Genomic DNA, 27993 nt, shown 5'->3' on the forward strand with positions numbered 1-27993 from the left:
ACATTAAAAAAAGACGCACATGTGTTTACATTAAGGAACATTCTTTTAATACATTTCTTCTTTCATAAAAATCGTTTTTTTTAATGTCCTACACTGCCTCCCTGTGGAGAAAAGTGGCAACGAAAACACATTTCAGTGCTTTGGGTACTGGTTTTAGATACATAATGTTTTACGTTGCGTTGGTACTGGTTTAATAGGGTTTATCTTTGCCACGGATTTACGAAAGTCACAAACACGTCCCAACACTCGCACCCCCACCCCTGCGCCCCCCAACACGAGCGCGCAAGGGCGTCTCAGTTCTCTGAACTGCAGAGAACTGAGACAGCCACACTACACACTCGCATCCACAAGCACAAGCAAGCAACGGGACGCGGCCTACACCTCGCAAACAGCAACCGAAAGCAAGGCGGGTGTGTGACACCCGGAAGTCCCGCCTCTTCCCCGGCATATACCCCATTGGTCGGGGAAGCCACCACTTTGCTTCCATTATCCGACAAATTGTACAGCTGTCCTCCCATTGGCCCGAGTCTACGTCGCGACATATAAACCCAGCCGTCCACTGTTACCGGCGGTCACTTTAGTTTATTGTGAATTACTATACCTAAAAGTGAAGTGTCATGGCTAGTCGTGTTTTTTTCTCTCTCCCAAACTTGTTCAGCAACGTTTCAGTTGAGGAGTCCATGGGCACGCTGAATCCACCTGCTTCCATCTATTGGTTTAATGTGAAATTGTCGATTTCCCAGTTTTGTAGTTTTTATGTGTGTTAGGTGTAGTACTTAAAACACTACAAAGTAAAATAACAAGGGCATTCGGACTCAAACCATGCAGGCTCGTACCCTCCTTTGCCAGCAGGCATTGTGTTGGTTCGATGCCAGCGTCCTGATAGGGGACACATCGCGCAGGGACAGCCAGGGCGTCATTCAAGAACACAAAGTCACAGTTTTTATTAAGTCTGTTTCCATGGCTGAATGAATCTTATACAAAACATTGTTTGACAATTTTTAAGAGTACCCACAGATGAGTAACAAGCCACCGGCCAGGAACGTCGTGTCCAGCAAGCGCTAGAACTAGGAAAAGGCGGAAGCGCAAGTAGTGGGACGCGGTCCTAACGTCGCAAACCGGAACCAAAAACAACGCTAATGTGTGAAAATCCGGAAGTCCTGCCTCCTCCGTGGCATACACCCAATAGAACGAAAGATACTGGTGAGCTGCATTTGTAAGTGATGTTTAACTAAAGAAAAATATTTGTACTCTACATGCAATCCAAATTGACTAATCAAATCTTGTACAGGTGTGAAGGACAACACTGTGATTGTGTGGTCCTGGCTTCATGAGGGCGTCTCATTACCAGCTGGTCCATCATGAGTTGCCTCATTAAAATATCACCAAAAGCAATATTAACATCACGTTTTACCGCTTCAAGGACTGTCGTCAATTTCTTCTTGGATACAAATCTGTCACCAATAAATCAAAATACTGTCTCCTGACAATGACCAGCATTTTATTTGTTGACCATTTGAGTCTTTAAAGCACTCCAAGCAAATGTTTTGCACGGTTCTGTATCAATTGTCACAATAGAATTGATGTGAAACAAAGGTTATTACACTCATTTCTATAGCACACATTTCATGCATAAGGGGGCAGACTTTAGTTAGCTCTTTTAAATGTGCGATTTTATCATCCCAGCTGCACCGAAGCGAGCATGTTTGGAAAGTGTTCATGAAATCTGGTAAATTTATAGTCTAAATTCAACCTCATAATGTTGCAAAATTAAATGTAAACTGCCAGTGACGTAGCACCATAGCTAATCATACGTTACTGTACTGCAACACTACTTCCTTGTACTTGCCATATCCTAACATTTGAAGCACATAACTGCAATATCAAATGGAAGTCCCCTTCTTTAAGTGTAACTATAATATCTAAGTAACACAAAAAGTTGCCATAGTGTGTCTTGTTAGCTTCTTTGCGAGCAGTGCTCACACTTCAGTTCCTACAGTCTGCAAAGCAAAACGCCTGCGAATATGGAGGACATGATCATCCGGACCTTCCCAAGTGACCTCATGCTAGATTGAAGCCTTGGTTATGATCGATAGCTTGAAGAAGCTTCTCACGCAGTGTTTGTGTATTCGTGTATTTGGGCAAGTCCAACAGGTTGAAGCACGTGTGGGCGACGGGCAAGTAATGTTCTCCACCACTGGTCGGCTGGATCACTAGTTTAAGGCTTTTCATGCCCAAAATGGGTATGCGATCACTTCCTGTGAGGAACACTGAGGGGGACAAAAACAAAACAAAACACCCATTTCATGTTTGTGACTAAATTCATGCTCCAAGGAACAGAAACACTTACAGAGAAACTCTTTTTTCTTCTCTAAAGGAAGTTTGTGGAACACTTCCCAGAAGAGCTTGATGGTGGGATGGTCTGCCCAGTACTCTCCCTTATATTCAGTGCTCTAAGAAAAAAAAAAAAGTATGACAGTATTGAATGTTACATTTTACAAGTTACCCCATATCCAGGTCATTCTACTAAAATGTTTCAGCCAACACTTGATTCAAATATGAGCGGCCAAATGATGCAAAACCTTTTCAAGTTCAGTCCAGTCGTAGTTGGTGTTGCCGATCACCATGGCTTGTAGTTCATTGGGCTGGAAGAGCTCCAGAACTTTGCCTCCACATACTTTGTGGAAGCCTGCATAGAAGCACTCAAATAGTGGAGCGACTGACGCGTTGAACGTGTAGTCCGCGTACGCGTTGACGAAATCCTGCCTGGATGGAGAAACGGTTCCGCTCTATGGTCAGTGTGAGTGGACATACTGCATGTGTGCATATATTGCATTTGATCACACTGTTTTACTAGCAATGCCAAAACTAGCTTAATCAGTTACCTGTTGGATTTATTCACATTGATGTTTTCACCGTTGGGTATGAGTTCCAACACCTCTGTGGCACCGTAGTTTTCCTCTGTGATCTGAAAAGAAAAAAAAGGTCAAGAAAATCCTTTAAAAAAAAATTAAAAATAAAAAGTACAAGGATAACATGCTAGCTTAATTTCTGCTACTTACTGTGAAGTTCAAGCAGAAGGTTTCCTCAAGGTTGTCTTCAGTGTGGTCCAGCAACAGTTGGAGACTCCTAGATCAAGGCAAATTAAAATGTTTATCAATTAGACTGTGTGAAAGTGCGGTAAGTGCCATGTTTAAAATTAGCGCTCAACATTTAAATGAATTCAAATGAAATTCAAAATTGCAAAGGCTGCCATTTGGAGGGAAACAAAACAAATCCTTTGCTTCATTTTGTCCGTCAGTAGTTTTTTTTTTTTGTAACTGTGTGTATATATTCATATTTTATTTATTGATAAATGCAGCTATGGGGGAAAAATTTAAGAGATTAGATAATTTTTCAAATGAGTTTAAATGTACGTTTGAGGCCAATTTGGGTCTGACATCAAAATGTGAATATCCAAAATGAGACCAATACATACACTTTATTACCAAGTATTCACACCTTGAACTGGCAGTTCCAATACTTTTGACTCTTTATCTTTAACGATGATGACCCTTGACCTTACCTCCCCACATCCGGCTTGAGCTCCTTCAGGTCCTCTAGCGTGGGATTCCTCTTCAGAAGCTTCTTGTAGAGGGCCACTGGGAAGTTGAGCTCCACAATGGTGAGGTTGTAGATGGCCAGACCGCATATGACTCCGATCAGGTTGAACAATTCGATGTCCTCAAAGGTCTGGAAGGAACAAAAAAAAGTGTCACAACTGCTCAACTCAATTTAGGCTTTTGTCGTAATTTGCGCTTGACATGAGCTAGCATTCCATTGTGTCAAACCTTGCTCGAAAACCAAAGGAGTCTGGATTCCTCATGGTAACGGAACATCCCGTACTTTGGATCCAACAACTCTTTCATAATCAGGAGGAAGAACTCCTTTCTCACACCTCCCGCATCGACCGCCTCTTCTCCCACAAAGATAACCTGCCGTGAGGAGTCACCGCCGCGCGTTTCACAAACAGACACATCATCTTCAGATTCAACGGAATAACTCTCAAATAAACCTTGAGTGGCTTCTTGTAGTCGACGTTCTTTGACTTCCTGAGAACCTCCATGGTGTCTCCAACTATATTTTCCCTCCGGACAATGAGGATGAGGCACGGGTTTACGGATTCCACAGCAGGCAAGAACATGGAACTCAAGTTTTGCATTTGAGCCTGATCCACCGCCATCTATCAATACAGAAAATATTGATTGGATTCTTTGAAGCAAGAGCACTTTTTTTTGCTCTTAATTACCTGCATTTGTAAGACCGCATCAGTCTGTAGCAGAGTAGTCTTTGCCGGGGCGTCGAAAACAAAGGGATACCTGCACATAGTCACCACACCGTCATGACCCTGAGGACAGATGAGCCACATTAGCCTCCAACTGCAGACAAAATTGGCATTTCATGCAAAATACTTACCGCTGGATACATTTGTCTCTGAATCCATGTCATGTAGTCATTTCTGATGTCTATCAAGTCATCCAACTCATGAATGTAGAATTTATCGTACTGTATAATGTGTCCGCTTCTCTCATTCACCTGAGGTGGGCACAAATGAAGAAACGACTCAACCAAGCTCATACAATTCTATGTACTTGTGTTTCCCCAAATGAAATGAATTCAAATGCCAAAACAAAAATGAGACCTATCTCTCCATTTCTTACTATGTAAAGGATCTCCAGCAGTCGGAGCGACGTGTCCAGAAAACAGGAGAAAATTCGTTGCTCCGTCGACGGGATTCCGACCTTGTGCATCTGGAGCAGGTACACCACGACTTCTTTGTACACCTCCACCAGCCGCTGGAAGACTTGCGGCTCAAATGTGGACCACCAGTTTCCTGAGGCAAACGAAAACACTCAGCAAAGAGGAATGAGAAACGTGAAGCAACATGTCCGCCGCTTTTCCTCCTACCTAGCACTTTAAGCGGAGCGTCTTTCAGGCTGAGGAGTGATTTGGCAAACGGGATGGAGATAGTCACATAATTGTTGGGATCGCTGAAGAGAGGGCATTCTGGAAGAGTGAGGTAGAGTCTCAGTGCTTCTATGTCTGGAGGGGAGTTGCTTAGTCGGGGAATTAGATTCTTCTCCACACTCGCAGCAATCTGACAGTGAGGGAGGATAGTATACAAGTCTGCTTTCGTGACAATCAATCGTCATAATTGATTTATTGGTGACTGACCTGTTGGGCAATCTCAGGGTAGTCGGGTGTGATCAGTCTGTGAAACAGGAGACGGGCCGTGTTCATATCGACCCCTGAACATTTACTGCTGGTACTGTAGTGATCTGGATGACTGAGGACAGAGGTGCACAATTGATATGCAACTGGATTGGATCCGGTTTCAAAAAGAACATTCTGTGACTGCATGAACATGGAGGTCATGTTCGCACTTAGGTATTTGCAATGTAGTTATCACACAAGCTAACAGTTAGCCTAGTTAACCTCCAATGCTACTAACTACTTTTTCTTCAATGAGGCAGTCTGGCCAGTCTGTTTGTTAGTCTGCCTGTGGCACCATGCTGCCCCTTACTGGTCAGTTTTGGTACTATGCAGGGTTATTAGAATTTTGTAATTTTCATTATAGTTTTTTTTATTTTTAAATGTAGTTATTTTGAATTAGTTTTCAAGGTGGCTCTGTTTTTATTAGTTTTAGTTATTTAAAAAACGCTCAGTTTTAGTTTAGTTCTTGTTTAAAAAATGTTGTGTATTACTTGTGTGCAAGATGAAAAAAAAAAAAAAGTAACGCACTTCTTACCTAGCATTATAAAGCCATTGGAGACAAAAAAAAAGTCAAACGTGCAAAATTGTCGCCTAGGAGCAACATCATCTGAAGGTTTTTTCTATTGGCTGCTGCTAATGATGATGTCACTTCCGTGCGACACAATTTCAAGCACCCTTATTCCGGTTAATATAAAAATAAAATCACATTTAAAAATCAACCCCAAAGACTCATGTATTAAATTAATGACCAAAAACAAAAATGAAGAAAATTTCTGCTACAATTATTATTTTTGATAGTTTTGTAAGCGTAAAATGAAGCCTGTTAGCTAAAAAAATATTATTATTTTTTTAACAAAAATGTTGACTTTAAGTTTTTGTTATTTCGATCATTTTCGTTAACTAAAAATAGCCTCGGTACTATGACAGTTTGTTAATTGTGTAGTAATTAAATTTCATTTGTAGTAATGTGTGTACCCTGCTTGACTGGATAAGCAAACAAAGGGAGAATTTCCTGCGCAAAGTCAAACAAGGCTACCCGTTTCACAACACCTCAAATAAATCAAAGCTGCGTGAGCATCTAAAAGGATTAACTCCGCAAGTGTTTTGCTCTTTTGGCTACTTACCTCACAGACAAGAAGGATCCATTGAGGCAGCTGGCAGTTGAGAACACCAGGTCAATCTCACTGAGGGAATCACAAGGACGAAACAAAATGAGCGCGCCTGGATTTACCGCCAATTCGAAATGAAGAAATGACTAAACCATGTACAATTTGTTCTGTAATACACAGTCAGCCAACTCTGTTGTGAAGAGAGGACTTTACTTGGAGATTTCTAGCGGGAGTCTTCCTGGTGTATGGTTCAGCCATCTTTGGATGGTTTCCTCATTCAAAGTAAGAACTTTTCGCTGAGCGTCTGGTGTCGCCACATTATCAAGGCTTTGCAGGCTCTACAGGAACAACCCATATAAATAAACAAATAAAGCATTTGCTGCACTGAATAATTCTACTGTCATGTAAGTTGTTACTAAATAAAAACTTACGTTGGCAGTACAATAGTGAGCAAAGCTTTGGTCTCCTCCAGCATAAATCCTCTTGATGCAACAGTTCTGATTCATGACTGTGAAGGTAAAATGTACAAGAGGTTACTTGAATACATTTTAATGACAGGCTACGGGTAAGTATGCTGGATTCATTCACTAATTTAATTTAGCTGTCCATCATAATGTTGTAGCTACTTTGACGGATCATATTCCACTGCGTCTCACCGCTATCATCTGAATCCACAGAGTGTATCCAGGGACCCTTGACGGGGCCCGGGCTTTTCCTGTTGCAGCTGGAGCGGGTACCAAGCTGTCCGTTCCCACCCAGACCAAATGAGTCCATCTTTCCGCACGAGGGTGTGAAAGCCAGCGTGTGCTGCCTTTTAATTGCAAAAATGATTGGAAACAAAACTTGAATACGTATGAAATGATTTTCTAACACAGAGAGCAGTCTTACCTCCCGCATGCAATCTGCGTGACCATGTTTCCCATGAGCTCAAAGACTTTCCGTGGATTGATTTCATGATTTGTAGAGTTATGCCCCAGCTGACCATATCCTCCTGCTCCGAATGTAAAGACACCCCCTTCCTATAGAAGCAGTGACACCAGTTCTCAACAAATAATGTTGAGAATAAAATTGGAATTGTATCCAGGGAAAAAGTTGTACATGTATTATTTTTTTAATGTATCATTTTCCTTAAAAAAAAAAAAAAACTCGGCAAACACTCTATTAAAAAAAAACTAAATAATAAAGATCTACAGAGCCAAATTGTGATGCTGAATTTAATTCCCCCCCAGTTACACACTATAACTTAACTTTGTCAGGGCTGCTGTGTGATCTTCTCCACAGGAGACAAAAATTACTCTCTGCGATCTAAGTGACTTCAGCAGGGTTGGAAAACACCGGTCTGGGGAAATAAAAAAAGAAAAGCAAACCTCTATGAATGATGATTAGTTAACTCTTTCGCTGCCATTGACGAATTTAGACATCAAAAATTCATTGAAACTATTTATGTTAGTTTAACATTTTTGCCACTTTCAACAAGAGAAACCTTGAAAAAAGTTATTGTACATTTAGAACAGATGTAAAATTTGTGATTAATCGTGAGTTAACTATTGAAGTAATGTGATTAATTAAAATTAACAATTTTAATCGCCTGATGACATAATTTATAATAATCTTTTTTTTTTAATAATCTTTTTTCAAAAACCAAATTTTTAATAATCTTTTCTTTTCATTTTTAAAATAATCTTTTTTTCAAAAAAACAAGATTATTAAAATTAGGGCGTCAGGCGATTACATTTTTTTATTGTAATTAATCGCGTGACAAAAAATAGTTAACTCATGATTAATCACAAATTGTATACCTGGTCTAAATCTACAATATTTTTTTTCATACTCTTGTTAACAAAAGTGGGGAAAATGCTAAAAAATAGTTCAAATGAATTTTTGACGTCTATAGCCGTCAATGGCAGTGAATGAGTTAATTTTCAAAGTGAAGAAAGAAAAAAATTATTTTAATGAATTAGCTGTCATGGGGAAAAAAAATCTCAAATAATTTAACTTTCAGTAGCTACTCTCACCATTGCTGTCACTGAGGCCCAGCTGACCAAACTTGTTACGGCCCCAACCGAACACAGCTCCCGAGAGAGTGAGGGCGAAGCTGTGAGCGCCACCTGCTGATATCTGAGCAAAAGAAATGCCCTGCAGAGAATGAATGATTTGAGGGGTAGAAATGCTTTGTCCGTTTACTCCGAGCCCGAGTTGTCCGTATCGATTCTGACCCCAGGAGAAAACCTGGCTCCCTGGGGGGAACAAAATAATCATGTCCAGAAGATTGTGGTTGTCATAATAGTGCGTATAAACAATCCTCACCTTTTGAAAGTGCTAGTGAGTGCCAGTACCCACAGGCTACCTGAGTGATTTGAACATCAGCCAAAGTTTTGATGTTTCTGCCGTCGTCAAGGACAAAGGATAGAAAAGTTTTGTTTTTGTGTCATTTTTGTGATTACTGGTACATAAAAAAAAAAAGAAAAAAAGAGAGCAAAAACATACCTAGGCACACGAACACATTCTTCAAAGTTGTTTAAGCCCAGCTGGCCATCTGAGCCAAGGCCCCACGAGAAAACCTGCCCGCTGTCATTCAAAGCAAGTGTATGCGACTCTCCACAAGACACTGCTATTATGATCTGAGCGTCCAGAGCCACAACCTGCTCTAATGGAGGACAAAGACATTTATTGGATGAGCCCATTCATAAAAAGGTCTGAACATCCTTCCATTTTCTACGACCGCTTATCCTCTTCAGGGTCACAGGTGAGCTGGAGCCCATCCCAGCTGACTTTGTGAAACAGGCAAGATGATCTGACACCCTGGACTCTACCAGTCAAATTCATGCAGAATCATTGAAACAAACAACCATTTACTCTCAGATTCACACAATCAGTGAGTGGGAAATACACTTACTCTACATAAGCAAATCTACTTGCTTGAGTATTTTGAATGTCGTCAAAATAGGGCTGTGCAATTAATCGAAATTCGATTCCAATTCCAATCATTACACTCCACAATTACAAAATCAGTATAATCGTCCAAAAATATTATTATTTTGACTTTTAAATGTATACATTTGCACATTTTTTAATTTTAAAAATAACTTATTTTTTTAATCAATTTAGTTTCGTCCAAAAGGAACTTGCATAATCATAGTGTTTCAAAGAATTGTATAAGTCTTAATTATTTTTTTTCGTTTAAACATTTTCTTGTTTTGTACTCAAAAAATTATGTCACGTATTAGTCACGTGCTTTTGTTACTTTGGGATTTTTTTTCAGTTATAGTTAGTTGCTTACAATAACTGCTCATTTATTCTGTGACTATTAATCTGCTCCACGTTTCAATGGCCTTCACGCGCTTGTATGTTTCGGAGTGTGCAACAGCACTTTCACTTTCACTTTCGTACAACCTTGTCGTGTCCGTGTGTAAATTTTGTCAACAGTAGAATGCAGTAAACAGCGCATGCGTAACTGTATCTCATGACCGTGAACATTTCTCAATCTCAAATAAAAACACCAACCTGGTTTCTTCCGGGACTTCTCATGGCCCAGTTGACCTAGATCACTGCAGCCACATGTGTATACTGTGCCATCCTCCAGCACGAAGGCTGTGTTCTTGCGTCCGCAGCCTACATCGCGCACTCGCTTCGCATGGAAGAAGTCACACTTCCTTGGCTCCACCACTATCTCTTCATCAATGCCCCCCAAACCGAGCTGGCCGTAGGAAGCATTGCCCCAACACAGCATTGTGGTCCTTCCTTGTGGCCAAATAAGCCAGCAGGAGCCTATGTGCAAAAATAAGAGACAAATGGAGAGATAATTCAGGTCAAACTATAAAACCACCCAGACTGATACAAATAAGTAAGCAAATTTCTATTAAAATTACAGAGCAGACCAGTGGGCGTGGCAAACGAAAACCTGTGGTATGTAGCAACATCAATTTGTGACAACTCCAGACACCTTCACAAACAGGGACACCATTGAACATTATGCTTCTCAACCTGTTAAAGTAGCCACGGCTACGATGACACTTCCGGTTGACATTCCAAATTAAAATTAACTCTCATCCCCGGCCTCAGACCACATAATGAGCTTGTTATGAACTGAATTTGTAGTCATTGCCAATTAGGTCGACCACGCTTACGGTAGTCAGCGATTTCGAACAAATACAACATGGGACTAAACATAAGCTAGCAGCTAGCATAACGTTAGCACTATCTTTACGCACGGTTTTAGCTTTCTTACTTGCACGTCCTTAGCACGATGGCGATACTGTTAGCTTTAGCTAAGATTACCACCTACCTAGCTTTTCATTTAAAATCGATACAGCAGCTGTTTCTGAAGGCTTTGTAGCTCCAAAATGCCGTCACTACAGCGCAGCTAGTTGGACGTCCCCTTTTGCTTGGCATAGCACTACTTAAATGATATCTTAACTCAGGCTCGCACGGTTTTGGAGACAGCGTGACTCGGAATACCCAGTGGAAGCTGCATCGTAAAACAAGGCGGTAAAAAGCAGCAAATCTTACCAATGTAGACTGCGCCGATGACGCTTTTGTCGTGTAGATCACGTTGTCAAAGACACGTTGATTCCCACTGTTGCTCCACTACTACACTCCACATACCCTTCCTTATCTGTCAACAAATGCTTGCTGGAGCAGTACTACGCGTCAAGTTGGACATATTTACCAAGCATTGTCGATTATACTTTGCATACAGAAGTCATCATGCCGATTTCTATATCGGCCAGACACAAGAGTAAACATAAGAATCAAGCGTCAAACTGATAATAGAAACGACTGAAGTTCGTATTTGTCCCTCATCGTGCAGTTTTAGTTGCTGCTCGTATTGATGGGCGCAAACGTGTTTACCTTTAAATTGAAGGTCAAGTCGCGGTATTTCCGTTACTGACGTACTCTTTACATCACGATGTGGAAGAAATGTCTCGAAGCGTCCACAACGTTGTGGGCTCGGTGAGATACAGTTACGCATGCGCTGTTTACTGCATTCTACTGTTGACAAAATTTACACACGGACACGACAAGGTTGTACGAAAGTGAAAGTGCCGTTGCACACTCCGAAACATACAAGCGCGTGAAGGCCATTGAAACGTGGAGCAGATTAATAGTCACAGAATAAATTAGCAGTTATTGTAGGCAACTAACTATAAATGAAAAAAAATCCCAAAGTAACAAAAGCACGTGACTAATACGTGACGTAATTTTTTTGGGTACGAAACAAGAAAATGTTTAAACGAAAAAAAAAATTAAGACTTATACAATTCTTTGAAACACAAAGTTCCTTTTGGACGAAACTAAATTGATTAAAAAAAAATAAGTTATTTTTAAAATTTAAAAATGTGCAAATGTATAAATTTAAAAGTCAAAATAATAATATTTTTGGACGATTATACTGATTTTGTAATTGTGGAGTGTAATGATTGGAATTGGAATCGAATTTCGATTAATTGCACAGCCCTATTTTGACGACATTCAAAATACTCGAGCAAGTAGATTTTTCACAAAGTATTTATTTTTCTGACAACTGTACCTTTACTCCTAACATATCTGATCATCATCATCATCATCATCATCATCATCATCATCATCATCATCATCAGCATCATCATCATCATCATCAGCAGCAGCAGCAGCAGCAGCAGCAGCAGCAGCAGCAGCAGCAGCAGCAACTATTTTCAAGCATTCTTTTGTCTTATTATTATTTAAAAAAAAATAAGATTTCAGATCAATGTAGCCGGTACGGGCTGACACCAGCTAAAAAGGCTAATGGTTGGTGAAATAAAATACAACATTCACACACACATCGGTTACATCAGGACAAGTGAATTTACTCAGAAACTTTATATTTTAGTAGTTAGTTAACATGTGGGTTATTTAAAATATGATGGGTGGGATGTAAAATGTCCCCCAATTCTGGAATGACACTCAACTATTTATGTATTTTCTTTTTAAATAATAATGACATGGACAAGAAGTGGATCTTCTAATTTATCCAGGTCAATTATTTCTCAGGGCATTAATTGACCAATTTGCTCCTGGAATTATTGTGCCGACAGCAATATTTGAAGCGCACAGTAGATGTCGCCATAACAACTACTGACGTCATATGCATTTAACTCAAAAGCACTACTCATACTACTGATTTTCGCCGGGTGTGGTGGCGCGCGCCTGTAATCCAAGATACCGGGAGGCTGAGACTGTCGGATCGTTTGAGCTCAGGGGTTCTGAGCTGCAGCGGACTATGTCGAGCGGGTGTCCGCGCTAAGTTCGGTAACGATATGGTGCTCCCGAGGGAGCTCGGGACCACCAGGTCGCCTAAAGAGGGGTGCACCGGCCCAGGTCGGCAACGGAGCAGGTCAAAGCCCCCGTACCGCTCAGTAGCGGGATCGCGCCTGTGAATAGACGCTGCAGTGCAGCCTGAGTAATACAGTGAGACACATGTCTTTTAAAATTAATACTCTTTACATAAAATACACACATAATTTGTTTACATCAAGTAACGTTCAATCAATTTCTTTTTTCATAAACATCCGTTTTTGTATGTGCTACACTGCCTTCCCGTGGAGAAAAGTGGCAACGACAACACATTTCAGTTGCTTTGGGTACTGGTTTTACGTTGCGTTGATACTGGTTTAATAGGGTATATCTTTGCCACGGACTTACAAAAGTCACAAACACGTCCCAACACTCGCACCCCAGCCCCTGCGCCCCACAACGCCCCCCAACGCGAGCGCGCAAGGGCGTCTCAGTTAAATGCTTCAGAGAACTGAGACAGCCGCACTACACACTCGCATCCATCGACGGGAACGCGCAATCAAGAGGCACAAGCAAGCAACCGGACGCGGCCTACACGTCGCAAACAGTAACCGAAAGCAGCGCAGGTGTGTGACACCCGGAAGTCCCGCCTCTTCCCCGGCATATACCCCATTGGTTGGGGAAGCCACCACTTTGCTTCCATTATCTGACATTATCACAGATACAGTGAGACACAGTCTTTTACAATTCGTCCTCGTTACAAAACACGCACACGCAATGTATTTTCATCAAGTAATTTTTTTCAAGTCAATTTCTTCTTCTACACTGACTCCCCTTGGAGAAAAGTGACAACTACAATGTTTTTACATTGCTTTGGGTACTGATATAATTGGTCTTTTTAAAATTCGTCCATGAATAATAAGTGTGTGCATAAAAAAAAAAATCCCACAGTTACAAGTGACAACAATAAAACAAATAATATGAAAAAGACATTTAAATTTAATTTGAGATTCAATTTAGTCAGTAGGGGGTGGGACAAGAGAAAAATGACATTTTAGAGGGTACGCCAGACTTATTTGGTATTTTTAAAACTATTTTCAAGCAGTGTGTTTCAGTTGCATTTAAATGTCAAATCTTTCCCCTTTCTTCAACCCAATTGTTGGCAAAAAAAGGAAAACAATAACAGTGGGGAAATAAGTTGAGAATTGAATGAAAACCACACCCTTTCTGACGCAATTGTCTACGTAAGAATTGAAAATGTTGCATATCCTGTCTGACAGGTTCTCTCTCTTTTGGTTCAAGCAGTATAGAGTAGTTCGCACCGAGAAGAAGAAAAATGCTGTACTTGCTTGGGGTAAGTAAAAACATTTTCTTTATTGCTTTGTAACTAAAACCGACACTTGTGATGTTGACTTCAGCATTTCTGTTTAAACCCACAGATAGTTGTCGGCCTTCTAGTTATCATCATGTGCTTCTCGAAAGGACTCACAGAGGCGAGTAAACTTTAAAATTGGTCTTGCTTTTTAAATTAGGTCAGGGGTCTGCAACCTGCCGCTCTGGCCACATGTGGCTCTCTAAAAAACACTTAGCAGATTTTTTAAATACATTTTTAAAACATATTTATCTTGATTTTTAGAGGGAAAAAAAACTTCTTTAAATTAACTAATAATTTAGATTTAAAAAAAGAATAATTAATATTAAAAAAATATCCAAATGTTTAAGTTGTCAAAAAAAGAGAGACGAAAGGTAAATGAAAAACATTTAAAAATGAACTAAAAATGTCCTAAAAGGAATCGGAAAAGCAGAAAATTACCATCAAAAGTCTACAACATTGCCAAAAAATGTCAGAAAATTGAGAGCAAAAAAGGCAGAAAAATGTAAAAAATAGCCATAAAATGTATTTAAAAAAAAAAAAAAGAACGGTAAAAATATAAATATATGTCCAATATATTGTCAAAATGTCAGTAATTTGCCAGAAAGCCAGAAAAGTCAAAACATTTATGAAAAACAAAGTCTGAAAAATTACCCCCCAAAAAATAAAAATCCCAAAACGGAAGATTAAAGGTACTTCTTCTTTTAGAAACATGTAAGATTTAAAAATCCGTTATTTGTACTTGCTCACAATAATACATTTATCATGACTTGTTAAGAACAGTTTGGTAATACAAGCAGCCTGAAATAATGTAAAATGTATGTAACATGAGGCAAACATAAAGTATATGTTATAAAACAAATTACAATATTTAGTGAAAATTGAACAAAAATTGTGAAAAATGTCTGATTAGACTTCAGTATTGTTTTGTGCTAAATCTTAAACTACTTGTCCCCATTCTTGTGTTTTAACTCATTCACTGCCATTGACGGCTAAAGACGTCAAAAATTCATTTGAACTATTTCTATTAGTTTAACATTTTTCCACTTTTGTCAACAAGAGTATGAAAACCTAGAAAAAAATATTGTACATTTAGAACAGATATCAAATTTGTGATTAATCGTGAGTTTACTATTGAAGTCATGTAATTAATTACAATAAAAAAATGTAATCGCCTGACGCGATTAAAAAAAAAGATTATTAAAAATTAGGGGCGTCCGGCGATTACAATTTTTAATCGTAAATAATCGCATGACTTCACTAGTTAACTCACAATTAATCACAAATTTGATCTCTGTTCTAAATGTACAATAAAAAAATCTTAGGTTTTCATACTCTTGTTAACAAAAGTAGAAAACATTTTTTAAACTAATAGAAATAGTTCAAATGAATTTTTTTACGTCTATAGCCTTCAATGGCAGTGAATGAGTTAATTTACCGGTACTTAAAAATTAAAGTATCAGCCTATATAGCTACTATAAAACTTATCTAGAGCGTGTAGTTAGTGTGTAACCAGCAGCGTGTCACAGTTCCCTTAGCTAAATTTCTGGGTCACCATTCAAGGATTGTTTTCCCCAACATGACCCGCCCTACTCTGCCTCCGATTGGCTCATCAGTCCTCATACCAAAAGTTAGCCAATCTAATCAGTGTCTGCAACGGGTAGCACCCAATTAGAGGCAGAGGAGGGAAGGCCATGGCTGAACGTTGTGCATCGGGGATTTAGAAGTGGGTATACTCAATACTTACTGAAAAAGAAGTGGGTATACAGCGTATACCCGTGTATACCCTGGACTACACAACAGAGTGGGTGAGGTTTTAATACGACTATTGTCTTAAACAGGGAACCAAACTTAAAACATCACAGACACCGGAATCCAACGGCAACAAGGTTAGTACTTGTGATAAAGGCTCTCGGTGTATATAATAACAGATTCAAGAATTGATGTTTTTGTGCGTCAACAGGACCTGAGTGAGGAAGATCTGCATTTATTGGCCAAGATCCTTTCAGTTGGACTGGTAGATGCAGATCCTGACTACCTCCAACATCTTAAAGGCTACAGAGACCTCAGAGGTGGATGACGTGGACATTTCACGCGTGTTTACTTAACACCACAACAACAGTGCAGTTGGTGAATTTATTGATGACATGATGATGACTTTGTCCGGCTATGTAGAAACACAGGCAGAGAACATTACCTTTGGCTCTTGAATCCATAACTTTATAGATACAAAGGATTGGAGTTGACAAGAAAATGGCAGACACAGGTTGTCTCTGGAACGTGCTTTATTTGTTTTTTTGTTTTTAGGTTTTGTCCGCACTCAAATGAAAAATGTTTCATGCTGATATGAAACTATACCATTACAGTTATAACTTTGAAAAAGGTACAGTCAGTGTTATAAACAGAAAGTGATGAAAGTCGCAAATCCTTCAACTTTCTTTATACATTGCAATTGCTCTCGGAATGGTCAGAGCCCAGTTGACTTTTCCCGTCACTGTTGATGATGCGAGTTTTTCCACACGCGGCTGTTGAGTTTGTCTCCGAGAAGGTACAGCAAGGTCACCACAGACATGTTAAAACAAAAGAAGCCCAGCAGACCAACAGCACTGAAATGCCCAAGGAGGGGATACACCCAAATTCCTGCTGAGACGTACACCCAGAGAATCCTGCAGAGATGATAGGGGGAAATAAGTTTCATCTAAATGTGTTTTGACTCAAGATGTGTGTATAAACATTTGTACTGTTCATTTTGAATAAACACAGTTGTACTGGTCCAGATGTTGGATACAACCTTCAAACTTCATAGGCAGGAAATTGAGAACATGTTATGGATGACCATTAAAGTTGCGGCAACAGCAGTTCAGTTCTTTGTTATCATTTCAATCTGTATGTATGCTGATTTGGCACTTACCAGAAGAGGTAACCCACACCCACTAATCCCAGTGTGGCCAGTGCATTCTTTGTTTGTGGGTAGGCATGCGGCTGCACCAGAATTTCTCCAAGTAACAAAGGAAGGACAAACGTATGCTAAGAAAACAAGTCAGAAATTAGTTATTATATGGGTTAAAATGAGAGAATGTAGTTTGGCATAAAGAGTTTAAAATATATATTTTCCAGACCATTGCATGGTTTATCCAAGGAGGGAGGAAGGCATCAATGGTTGCCGGGTAGACCAACTCTCTGTCATAGGCAAAGATAGCCCAAAAAAGAACAACAACAAACTAAACAAGACTTAATGTAAGTTATTTGATTGGTTGTGTAACTTCAGAAAAAAAGTATTTTAAACATATATCTCACCATGCCCACAGGGAAGGCAAAGACGGAGAATATTAGATCTGTACATCTGTTCAGGGTGCCATCAGAATTTTTCCCTTGCTGAAGATCGTTCAAGGCAGCCAGTCCAAAAAATAACATTTGCAGTAACTGAAAAAAAGCAATTAAGATATTTCTTCCATATGACCTCCGCTTCAATCATATTGCACTGCACAATATATTGTACTTACTAAATTCAAAAAGGTGAGGTATTTCCAAGGTCCCCCATACACAAAGATCCCAGCTGGCAATTCTTCCCCATCTTTAGCAGCCAGAGTGGTTACAACAAAAGCATACCAGCTGAATGCTGTGATGTGATAAACTCCCTTCGAGCTTGAAGTCATTTTATATTATTTCTGACTTCCACTAAGCAATATCTGTACGAAGTCAAGACTGACTCAATCTCCAGGCTGAAGCGTGAAAACTGTAAAGAAGATTACCGTAGTAAAAATGTGCAGCTCATTGCACGCACAAGAGGCCCACTGTTGGTTATCAAGTACAGCAGAGGAGTGTGTCTTTTGTAAGCGGCGCTCGGCAGCATGTGACCTGATTGCTATTTTACTCTCAGTGAGCTTAATCGCATTCACGCAGTTTTGAAAGAATCTGACGTAAGTACGGTAGGTTAAAAAAATCTGTTTTGAGTTCAACACTGAAGTCTTAAATGTCTTATGGTGGCATTATAAAACACGACTCAAAGTCATGCATTCAGGCTACAATACATCATGTTATTTCACATCAGAAAGACATTGCTCAACAAATGTCTTAGACCAGATGTCATAATTTTTTTTAAACGAGAACATGACCGTTTTATCCAATTCACACACACACACACACACACACGCCAGGAATCTCATCTTAACCAAAACTGAGTGCAAAGATCCAAAATAAACATTTTGAAGGCATTTTATTTTCATTATTTGGTCTCGAAGACCAGACATCCATTAAAGGTATCTTCAATATATTTAAATTTTGTTAGTTTGTTTAATTTTGCTGGTTTTATAGGTAAGGCACAATTTCTTATTTCTTAAGAACATAAAGGCACAAGAGCTAAGTTTCTACAAATTACAAAATATAACACAACAGTTTGTCATTTACCCCTACAAGAACTTCATAAATGTACATGGTCAGGCTTTGAGGTCCCTTGAGGAAAATCTGTTTTTTTTAATGTTACAAATGTAATGTTACAAAATCTGCAAAAACTTACCAACAATGTGACAAAGCTGTACAGACATCACAACACACACAAAAAAATGTTGGCTTTACATAACATGGCGCAGAACAGATTCCATTATTTTTTTTTATTTAACTTGTTTGTATTGCTGGAGCTTATCCGCTAATGAATACCTTCATTATTAAAGTCAGTAAAAAAACAAAACAATATGCAAAGATACTTAAAACTCGAGATACATCAGGTTTAAGATGTGTGGGTATCACACTTACAGTCCTCATGTTTCCAACGCATGATCTATATTGTTGGATTAAATACCTATTCTAAATTAATGGAGGCAAACATCCAGTAGTGGTATTGCAATTTTAATTTCTGAACTCACCCTAAGAAGTCTCTTCTGACTTTTCCAAATGACTACTTGTGTATTCAGGGGGGAAATGAAGACACAGGCATGAGTTGGCTTGCTTCAAAGGAACATTTACACAACACCATGACTTCTGCTGAAACAAGTGAGGCATTTATGTGGAATTTCATCACACTTCCAACAAGTCACCAATGTGGTAACGTGTTGGTTTGCCCTAAGTTATGAGAACGATGTAGACATAAGGGCTGGAGTTATAAACAGACCCAGTAGGTGGCAGAAGATACTTTACAACAAGTTCAGTTTCTGCACAGAGAATAAGAAGCTCACAAGCATAGAATTGACTTCTATTTGGAAGGCTGGAGTTCATCCAGCCAATTGGTAAGAAACTAAATGGTCTTACTTCATCATCATATATTTTTAAGACCCACATGTCATAAAACCAGGGATCTTATGATTACTATTCTACACAAGACATCAAAGCTGTAGCAGTTTCATTCGTGGCAAACAGTAATCGTATTTATGTATTGTGGCTACCACTGCAGTAACAAATACTGCACAGGGCACCTCAAAGGATCAGCTGTAACAAATTGCACTTTACCCATCCTTGTCGTTAAAACATTTTATCACGTACATTTGCACTGTCAACCGTCAGTAAACGCACTCCACGCTGACTAAACTGATAGTGATTGACAAATAGAAATCCTACCCTATTGGTCTTTACTGATCATGTAAATATCTTAGTCAGCATGTCGGGTTTCTGCTGTACTTCAGTCTACTCTCTACTCGTTTCGCTCAGCTTTCTCTCTGGATCCCAGTTAAGGAGTCATCTGAAAACAAGAGAAAAAATACTTCTTGTTAGCGAGGTGAACACAAATCTTAACGTGCGAGTAATTCAACTTACATCAAAACGACTGTACACTTTCCTCTCCTTCCTCATGCTTTGGAGTTTCTCCAGCAGCTTGTCACGGTCTTGAGACGATTTTGGCAGGTTGCCGCTTAGTGACCCAATCTCTCTCTCTTTTTCCCTTTTGGCATTTTTGTCAGCTTCATCTTCTTTCTCATCATCAGTGACAGGCGACTCCTTTGTAGACTCGTTCCTGCTTTGGCTATTTGCTGAAATTTGTTCCAGCAGCAGCTTGGTATCATCTCGAAGGTTGCTGCTGGAGAGCACGCCGGCGGTTGATGAGTGGTAGCGAGACTGGCTCGCCTTTGGCTGCTTGGATTGCTGTGATGATGGTACCCCTTCCTCTGCTGTCACTCCTGAACATTTAATTTGCCCTGCTGGGTCATTTATTTTTTCATTGTCCTCTGTTTTATTCTCACAAGGCGATATGGAATCTTTGCTGACGTCATTTTCATAGCTCATAGAATTGCTAGCAAGAGGTGTGGCTAACTCTGATGTGCCAACTTCAGATTGATCAGAGTTGGCCGTAACAGATGTGAAAACCGAGGTAGGGTGCATTGTAAGTTTGTTTGTGTCAGCTGGATTCCCATTGGTTAAAGGGTTGGTGTCAGAGGACCCAAGCGATGATGACATTGTACCTTCTGTTCTTTCACTATGGGAAGGCAAAACAGATTGAGCTAACACAGATGAACATAAATCGGTCACAGCAGGATTCGAAGATGCAGCTGTGATGTCACCTTTGTCGTGTGTGAGGGATGAAGTAATGACAATGGGTGACACACCAGACTCATCTACTGCTGTTTTAGTTACTGAGCTGTGGGAATCACGTGAAAAAGAATCATATAACGAAGGATTACTTTCAGGTGCCGTTGAAACTGAAACAGTAGCTTGTCGGTTTTCTTTCTTCATGGAAGAGGATGATTTTTCCTCAGTAGACTGGTTGGATCTAGGTGGGGAGGCACTGAGAGATTCTTCTCGGTGTAGTCTGTCACAAGTTAGGGACTGTATGCTAGGTGAGTTTATGTTAGAGTCATGAGGACTGGATGCGGTTTGATGACTGCAAATGAGTAGCGGGTGTTCAGCGTTAGAGCTTTTTGCATCTGGTTGTACTATGCTAGATGGTGATGCCAGTGGAGAAGATGCCACACTGGTCTTGACCTGTGATGAGTCTCGAGTTTGGATGTTAGAAGTAAACATGGTAGATGCAGAAGATGATGCAGAATCCCCCATACTGGGAGTAAATAATGTGGACTCATTAGAGGTCGATTGAAGAACTGGCGACAGACTTGTATCGATTCTATGCTCAAGCGATGGAAGATTAGCATGTGTTTCTTGAGTTATAATGGGTTGTTGACCAGAGCTAAACTCACTCAAGGCAGATTTGTGAAGCTCTGCATCGTCTGATTCACACTGAAGAGCCTCTGTTTCTGCAGAAACAGATAAAGATACTGCCGTTTGGCTGCTCCCCAATTCTACCTTCTTTAACGCAGATGAAACTCTAGCTTGTTCACTTTTTGAGCTTTGGGAGATGACGGTGAGATTACTGACCTGGCCCTCTTGCTTGTTTGCCTCATCACTGACATCAACAGGCGGCTCTGTGGTTTTTGCTTGACTTAAATCCGTTGTCGTAACACTTGATGATAATGAGATTGACATTTGGGAAGTCTTATCACCTTTCCTTCCATCATTTGGTACAGTGTCCCCCTTTTCAACACTCACTCTGTCAAGATCAGTTGGTGTTTTCATGACAGTCTTCGCTGTTCTTTTTTCAGCTTCTGCAGCCTTAGCAGCTTTGCGTTTTGCCGCCAGCTCTTTGAAAAACATGAGTCTCTTATCAGGATCGCTCATATCGACAGACAACAAACTGTTGCCCAAAGGCTTGGGTGGCTGACCGGGTTTTACCATATCAGATTCAGACCGCTTCAATCTGGATGGTGATGGAGAAACTTTTCCTTGTTCAATATCTGGACGTTTTAACGGTTCTTGTACATGGAGATTTTCTGAGGAACTCTTTGAATCTTCCTTTGATGAATCTTTATCCTCTGCTTTGCTGTTTCCTTCTTGTTTTGACGCTTCTGGCGCAGAGCTGTCAAACGACTTTAAGTAACGAGTCCATTCGAAAGACTCTCTTGCAGCTGATCTTCTTTGTCCAAAAACTTGAGAAGCAAAGGGTAGCTTTGTCTGCCCGCTCTCATTTTTGTCACTTTCTTCATCTTGTTGGCCTGCTGTATTCTGCTCTAAAGAGTTAAATATCAGAGATGATCTTAACCTCGAGCTTCTTGGCATTGCTGCGTTGTATTTTCTCCGAAATGACTCATCCTTTCGAACAACAGTATAAGGCTCCTTTTGGTCTGCCTCCTCTGGTTTGTCCCCGTCAGTTGTTGATGATGATTCTGAGGGTGTTGGTGTTGTTTTGGTGTCAGCTGGTACAGCTGTACTTTCTTCTTGCAATTTATTGGACTGCTCTGATTCCAGTACAAAAGCTTTGGCATAGCATGGCAATTGACTTACTCTCGGAATGGCAGGAATCTTAAACTCTCGAACATTTGGAATTTTAGGAAGGTATGAATCTGTGATGGGTGCTGTTGGCTGTACAGGGTTGGATGGTTCCTCGAAAGGATCTGTTGCCTGAGATGGCGTCAATGGCAGGCCTTCATCTCCTGGATTATCATATGCACTGAGGTAAGAGTTAATTCTCCAGTTCCTTAAACCCTGCTTTACCGTGGGGTCTTTGCGGTCTGTCTTCGGCTTGTCATCCACTGTAGGCTGAGATAAACTTAAAGGTAAATCTCCAGGAGGTTGTAATTTCTCTGAGACCTGCTCAAAGTCCACATTCCTGGTGGATGATAAATAGTTAAGCACAGGGTCAAAGTTATCAAATGGCTCCATCTCTTGTGGTAAACTTGGTTCAGAATACTGATCTGCAGATGTATAGTTTTGGCTCCAGAATTTTTCAGGGCCCCTACAATCGACTTCAGGGCCTGGCCCCACATTTTTCTGCTGCCCCCTCTGAAACAGCCTTCCCCGGGCCTCAAAGTCTGGTGTGGGTTGAGTCGGGAATGGGTAATTGTACCTGCCAGGAACACCTTCAGCATAAATGTGGCGTTTCAAAGAAGGGCTTTCCATCATGGGAAACTTGGAGTGACCTTGCTGCTCCATTCCTGATTGCTGTGATGGAAATCGACTGTATATATCAATAGGTCCATGGAAAGATTCATTCCTTTTGAGGGGCAACATTCTCCAGTCGGTTTCCGTTTGTTCATCGTATGATGGTTTATTCCAATCCTCTGAATGAGACATGTTCATTGGCACCAGCTTTCTGGGCTCTCTGTACACAAATGAAGTTCTTTTACTGGGGTATTGCCTCTTTTGTAAAAGGCCAATGTCTTCCGTCGCAGCAGGCACATCAGTCAATAATGGTTGTGACTGAGCAAAGAGGATCCGAAACTCTTCATCAAAAGTCGATACAAGCTGTCCAAGGAAAAGGTGTGCCATACAACGATGCAGTTTCTCAAAAGACCACATGAAGCTAAACAAAAACAATGAAAATGTATTAATAAATGTTCAGTCTTTCAGAATGAATTGCACAAACATATGCTAATTGATTTTATTGCAATGTAAACACGTCATTGCTTTGTTCTAAATGTTCTAGTCTACAGCAGATAGGAACATTACCTGTAGTTCCCACTCAGTACAGCTCTGCAGTCTGTCAGCAAGAAGCGGTCCATCATCTGACCTTTGAAGGATTTCCCTGAGCGGCAGTGGTAAGTCATTCCAGATACAGTTCTTACGCGTAGATACTGCAAGAGAAATATTGTAGTGGTTATGTTAAAATCAAAGTACGGTGGCAGTTTTGCATTGTTCTTCCAAATTTATATAACACTGTGCAAACAATGACTATACAATGAAAAGTACCTGTTTTACTCCAACCCAGGTTTTTTTGGTAGCCAAAATGATTAATTTCCTGCACAGCCAATTAATTGGTTGGCAAAATGTTGTTTAACTTAAAACTGTCCAAATCTAAATCCAGTTTCAGCCTCTCAACAGTTAATATTGTCAGATTTCTGTCACCCATGAAAGCTGACTGATTATCTTTGTGTTGAATCAAAATAAGACGTTTGCATTTATTTTGGGAAAACAATGATTAACATTTCTGCCCATTTTAGTCTTATGGACTGAACCGGACTGAACCAGTAAGTGACTCAATTCCATTTTCTGCAGCATCAATTTGAAATAATGTCATTTTTGTGAATAAAAGGATGTAAATTTTGAAAATGTTTATTTAAACTTAATTGGTGAATAAAAAAATTGAGGATTTTGGAGGTACAAGGTTTTGGCCCGACGCCAGCAATATAAACAATAAACATATGCACACACGTTTATTAATGTATGTATGGTATGTACTGTATGTATGCATCTATGTGTTCCAAATTAGTACGCAAATATTTTCCTGATTTTTATAGCCTGTGTAAATGACGCTCATTATAATGTTTAAGTCATCAGCTGTTAGAGAGTAATTTGACTGCTTTAAAAAAAACTCCCAAACAAAACAGTACATTTTTTTCAAATATAAAAATGTCCTTCCATCCATCCATCATATTTGATTATGCACGGCAGTGTTTCAAGACATTTCATAGGTTGTAAAAAACTGAGAAAAAAAAACCATTTTGAATTTGTAGCATTAGGATCTTGATTTTGTTTAGATCAAATGCAATTTCAGTCACAAACTTCTTAACAAGTCAAGCTACATTTTAACATAGGACCTCTTATCGCTTCTATTATCTGCTTGAATGAATTTCCAGGATGTCAGAATAGCCTCCCAGAACTGCTGTTTGGATGTGAATTACCTCAGTCTTGAAGAAGACGGGAGATTGTTGTCACATGTACTAAGCAGCAAATACTATCCATAAATTCCTGGAGTTCCTATAATATTGCTCTCAGCCTCTTGGCAGTCTTCCTGACAAGCTTTCTTCTCATTTTTTTCTTTCATTTTAAAAATAACGTCCAGTCCTTGGCACTGCCATATTTTCCATGGTCTTTACTGTGTTCCATGGTATATTAAATGCCTTGGAAAATATTTTGCACCCTTCTTTTGACTGATATCTTAAAACAATAATATCCCTCTGCTGTAAGATGTGACTAAAAAATGTGCCAGGAAAAGCCTACTAAAACATCCAAATCTTATTTGAAGTTCACCAGAGGTACTTTATTTAAATGGTGGCAGATGTGTGCTGACTTTCATTTAAATGAGCTTGAATGTGATTGGTTAATGCTGAACACAGCCACATTTCCAATTATAAGAGGGTTTGCACACTTGTTAACTTAGTTGCCTATTTTTCCTTCCCCTCTCCAAAAGCTATTACTTTATTTTCAATTTGTTGTACAGTTCATAGGTGACATTAATTAATGAAAATATTTATCTTGTTTTTATTTCTTATATCATTAGAACTTTAATGTCTGTTCAATATTTGACATAGTTATCAAAGTACTTGTCAATAAGTAATGCTAATTTCATCAGTTTATGGTCATTTCTTCCTGTGTACTGCTTGCATACTGTATACTGGTAGATAGGCACGTCTTAGGATATGAACATACACTCCCTTACTCACCACACACGACTATGGCTCAGTGAGTTATTTTTGTTACTGCTTTGCTATTGTTATAGTTACAACCCTAATTATACTTCTTGCTGTCTCACGGGCAGACATTTGCTACATTGTTAAAGAAGGAGAGGTTCATGTTTTAAATTTGCACACATTTTTATCTGCATAAACTGCAGAACGGCAATTGCTACTCATGAATCGACGATTGTTTCTTTCCTTCCCAGAGCAAATGAGCAATTTGACATGTAAAAATGTAAGCAGAATTAAAAATGGTACTGGTATCAACAGTCTGGGCCCTGAGAATAGCAAAAGCTAAGAAATCATTAACCGTTTGAGTTAGTGTTGAGAGGAGCTGAGATGACAAAAACAAAATATGTAAATTATAGGTAGTGTGACAGAATGGCTCAAGACTTCCTTGGACATAAAGTACACTGTACTGTATATTTTAAAGGACTCACTTGGGTACTCTGTAGATTGACTCTGCAGTTGGACACCATGTTCATGAAATGATGTACGTTCTGCTCGTCTAAAAGAATATAGACGGCAACGTTTCTCATGGCAGCATTTAAAATATCGGCAAATATGTCAACATCAGTAAACATGTCCATCACTATGGCAATCATCTGTGGAGACAAAAACCACATTAGGCAAGTGTGAAAACACTGTGAGGGTCATGTAGTCTGCTGCCATAAAAGAACAAAGACCGACTTGCTGAGCATTCTTGATAAGTCGCCGGGCCTGCTCCTTGATACTCGGCATGTCAGGCTCAGGAGGGTTAACCAGAGTGGTGACCTCTGTGGGACCACCAAAAAGATGCAGCTGCGGCCAGCCAAGATCCAGGCCGGGGGCATCCAGGTCCGAGTGGATTGGCCAGTATGTATCCGAGGAGCTGTCTTCTCCAATCTCGGGAAAACTTTGCTCTTGGTAGGTGGTCTGTTGAGGAAGGTGGGCTGAGCTCTGAATGTACTGGATCTCATGTGTGGACAGGAAATCCACCACATCTGCTTTTTGGAGAAAATCATAATATCCTTCCAGCTCTTCTTCAATTAGTGCGTCAATTGCCAGGCGGTACTCTTCCCGATAGTGAGGAGGAAGGTAGTTTGGGTGCAGGGGGTTATCCCCCGCTGAAGAACATTGAGAGCGACGTGCCATACTGCTGGCTGAGGAAATGGTGAGGGCAAAAGAAAGCACAATCCATTAGATGCCTCACATCCAAATACATATGGAACGAAACAACACTACAAATAAAACAACACTCCCAAATAAATATATATAAATGTATGCTTTTATATCCTTCTAAGCGGGCCATTTTGGAATGTGACACAAACATATAATTAAAGGATAAGATATAAATTGTCAATGTCATTCTGATATCACTTTTACAAATGTACAATCACAATGACTCCAGATAATACAGCTAATATAAAAGTAATACACTTCTCTTTTCTAAACATAGTAATATGGCATTTATTCCAATACTGTTAACCAACAACATATTTTTAAACTTAAAAGAGCAACATTATGGATCTCTATAGTAAATTTCTTCCCTACTTTCCTACAAATTGGGGGTTAAAGGCAAATGAATGAGGGGAGATGAAATTCCAGTAAAGAACAGTTATGGGTGCGGCTCCTCCCTCTGGCCAAAAACACGAGTCTCCATTTGTGAGTTTACAAAAATAAACTAAAAATAAAACACTTTAGCAACTGCCCTCTCAAAACAGCATCGAAACCCATCAAATTCGGCAGCCAAAAGGAGAAAACCGTACAAAGTGACGAGCTAATGGCGCTCGCAAGGTTCCATGTTCATAAGTTATATTTCTGTCAATGACGAGTACAGGTAAAAACGTAGCACACTTGGCCAAAATGTTATGGGACATATGTTACACTCCATGATGTCACTACACACATACACATTAACGCTTACACGCATAGACAAAACAAGTAGGCGCTATTCGGTGAACTTACCGAGTTAACAAACGTCAAGTCATCGTCACGGTTTCCGTCGCTTGAACTCAAAACGGGCAATTTTGCCGTGTTTCCACTCGGGGCGTCTTCAGTCGCACCTCTAATACAAGTGAGGCCGGTCGAAAGTCCTCTCACACATCGTTTTTGTTTTTTCTTTTCCTGTCACCCAGCTAAACCAGTTTACTGTCACGCTTTAGGCATGTTGTCGACGATTATTGCGAGCTAACACAGAGAAGAGGTGGAGGGCTTCAAACCGAGCACCGCCTCTCTCTTTCTCCCTCCCTCTCTCTCGCTCTCTCCCTCCCTCTCTCTGAATGTCTGTCCCCTTGTCTCTCCACTTGGGCTGTGAGTCTCGAGAACGCTGCTTGTGGTTTAATCAGCCGACAGATAAGCACAAGACCCAAGCTGCTGCTTTCTCAAACATCTGTGAAAATAAGACTTGCGTACTTTATGATACTACTTTAACATTCTGAGAAAGCACAAGTCATTGGATGGATGGGTGTCGCTCAGAAGATTAAAATGGAAAAAAACTGTGTGTGTGTGTGTGTGGGGGGGGGGGGGGGGGGCTGAAAATTAACTGAAAAGTACTATATATTCTTGAATTGATGTATTAGTGTGCATTTGTGAAGATTTGCATACTTTTCCCTTCAGCATTCATTTCCAGTCCTCCAAACAGCTGAATTCCCTC

General features: G+C 39.9%; 3 protein-coding genes, 1 long non-coding RNA gene and 1 other non-coding gene across 6 annotated transcripts; 2 read left to right on the top strand and 3 right to left on the bottom strand.

Moving 5' to 3' along the window:
- Positions 1-1484: 1484 nt before the first annotated feature.
- herc4 (HECT and RLD domain containing E3 ubiquitin protein ligase 4) lies at positions 1485-11176 on the bottom strand. The gene is made up of 24 exons (XM_086093498.1): positions 10872-11176; positions 9867-10130; positions 8850-9009; positions 8670-8746; positions 8378-8599; positions 7610-7701; positions 7251-7381; positions 7019-7173; positions 6794-6870; positions 6576-6700; positions 6378-6437; positions 5215-5326; positions 4948-5137; positions 4701-4873; positions 4456-4575; positions 4289-4387; positions 4055-4222; positions 3831-3974; positions 3566-3732; positions 3063-3129; positions 2886-2968; positions 2583-2766; positions 2351-2453; positions 1485-2270 (listed from the first exon to the last, which is right to left on the bottom strand). The coding sequence occupies exons 2-24, from the start codon at positions 10090-10092 to the stop codon at positions 2062-2064; spliced, it is 3144 nt and encodes a 1047-aa protein (XP_085949624.1). The 5' UTR covers positions 10093-10130; positions 10872-11176; the 3' UTR covers positions 1485-2061.
- A 1333-nt stretch (positions 11177-12509) lies between these two features.
- Positions 12510-12809, top strand: LOC147163842 (signal recognition particle RNA). The gene has a single exon (XR_015096989.1).
- Positions 12810-13887: 1078 nt separating this feature from the next.
- LOC147163843 (uncharacterized) lies at positions 13888-16847 on the top strand. The gene is made up of 4 exons (XR_015096920.1): positions 13888-13971; positions 14057-14110; positions 15831-15878; positions 15953-16847. It is a non-coding gene; the product is annotated as an uncharacterized LOC147163843 (long non-coding RNA).
- LOC147163844 (androgen-dependent TFPI-regulating protein) lies at positions 16257-18671 on the bottom strand. Its single transcript, XM_086093247.1, has 5 exons — positions 17493-18671; positions 17287-17412; positions 17109-17210; positions 16901-17016; positions 16257-16655 (listed from the first exon to the last, which is right to left on the bottom strand). The coding sequence occupies exons 1-5, from the start codon at positions 17643-17645 to the stop codon at positions 16481-16483; spliced, it is 672 nt and encodes a 223-aa protein (XP_085949373.1). The 5' UTR covers positions 17646-18671; the 3' UTR covers positions 16257-16480.
- Positions 18672-18818: 147 nt separating this feature from the next.
- On the bottom strand, positions 18819-27622 carry sack1ha (scaffolding CK1 anchoring protein Ha). 2 transcript variants are annotated; one of them, XM_086093245.1, is made up of 6 exons: positions 27306-27600; positions 26049-26500; positions 25799-25963; positions 23413-23537; positions 19735-23266; positions 18819-19660 (listed from the first exon to the last, which is right to left on the bottom strand). In XM_086093245.1, the coding sequence occupies exons 2-6, from the start codon at positions 26490-26492 to the stop codon at positions 19649-19651; spliced, it is 4278 nt and encodes a 1425-aa protein (XP_085949371.1). In that variant the 5' UTR covers positions 26493-26500; positions 27306-27600; the 3' UTR covers positions 18819-19648. The 2 variants fall into 2 exon arrangements, with proteins under 2 accessions (XP_085949371.1, XP_085949372.1); XM_086093246.1 differs by lacking the exon at positions 18819-19660 and having other exon boundaries at positions 20950-21164; positions 21286-23266; positions 27306-27622.
- Between the last annotated feature and the right edge of the window lie 371 nt (positions 27623-27993).

The sequence above is a fragment of the Leptonotus elevatus genome, chromosome 13 (genome assembly GCF_054856555.1).
Source record: "Leptonotus elevatus isolate MCC_2025b chromosome 13, RoL_Lele_1.0, whole genome shotgun sequence".
Lineage (NCBI taxonomy): Eukaryota > Metazoa > Chordata > Actinopteri > Syngnathiformes > Syngnathidae > Leptonotus > Leptonotus elevatus.

Excerpts from the sequence above, each read along its gene's own strand:
- herc4 (XM_086093498.1), bottom strand. The coding sequence starts at position 10,092 with ATGCTGTGTTGGGGCAATGCTTCCTACGGCCAGCTCGGTTTGGGGGGC. Across the intron at positions 4,576-4,700 it reads TGCTGGAGATCCTTTACATA|GTGAATGAGAGAAGCGGACA; the intron begins GTAAGAAATGGA and ends TGCCCACCTCAG. Across the intron at positions 2,454-2,582 it reads ACTGGACTGAACTTGAAAAG|AGCACTGAATATAAGGGAGA; the intron begins GTTTTGCATCAT and ends TTTTTTTCTTAG.
- sack1ha (XM_086093245.1), bottom strand. The coding sequence starts at position 26,492 with ATGGCACGTCGCTCTCAATGTTCTTCAGCGGGGGATAACCCCCTGCAC. Across the intron at positions 25,964-26,048 it reads TTATCAAGAATGCTCAGCAA|ATGATTGCCATAGTGATGGA; the intron begins GTCGGTCTTTGT and ends TTGTCTCCACAG. Across the intron at positions 23,538-25,798 it reads TCAATCTACAGAGTACCCAA|TATCTACGCGTAAGAACTGT; the intron begins GTGAGTCCTTTA and ends TTTCTCTTGCAG.
- LOC147163844 (XM_086093247.1), bottom strand. The coding sequence starts at position 17,645 with ATGACTTCAAGCTCGAAGGGAGTTTATCACATCACAGCATTCAGCTGG. Across the intron at positions 17,211-17,286 it reads TTGCCTTCCCTGTGGGCATG|TTTGTTGTTGTTCTTTTTTG; the intron begins GTGAGATATATG and ends AGTCTTGTTTAG. Across the intron at positions 16,656-16,900 it reads GGTGTGGGTTACCTCTTCTG|GATTCTCTGGGTGTACGTCT; the intron begins GTAAGTGCCAAA and ends TCATCTCTGCAG.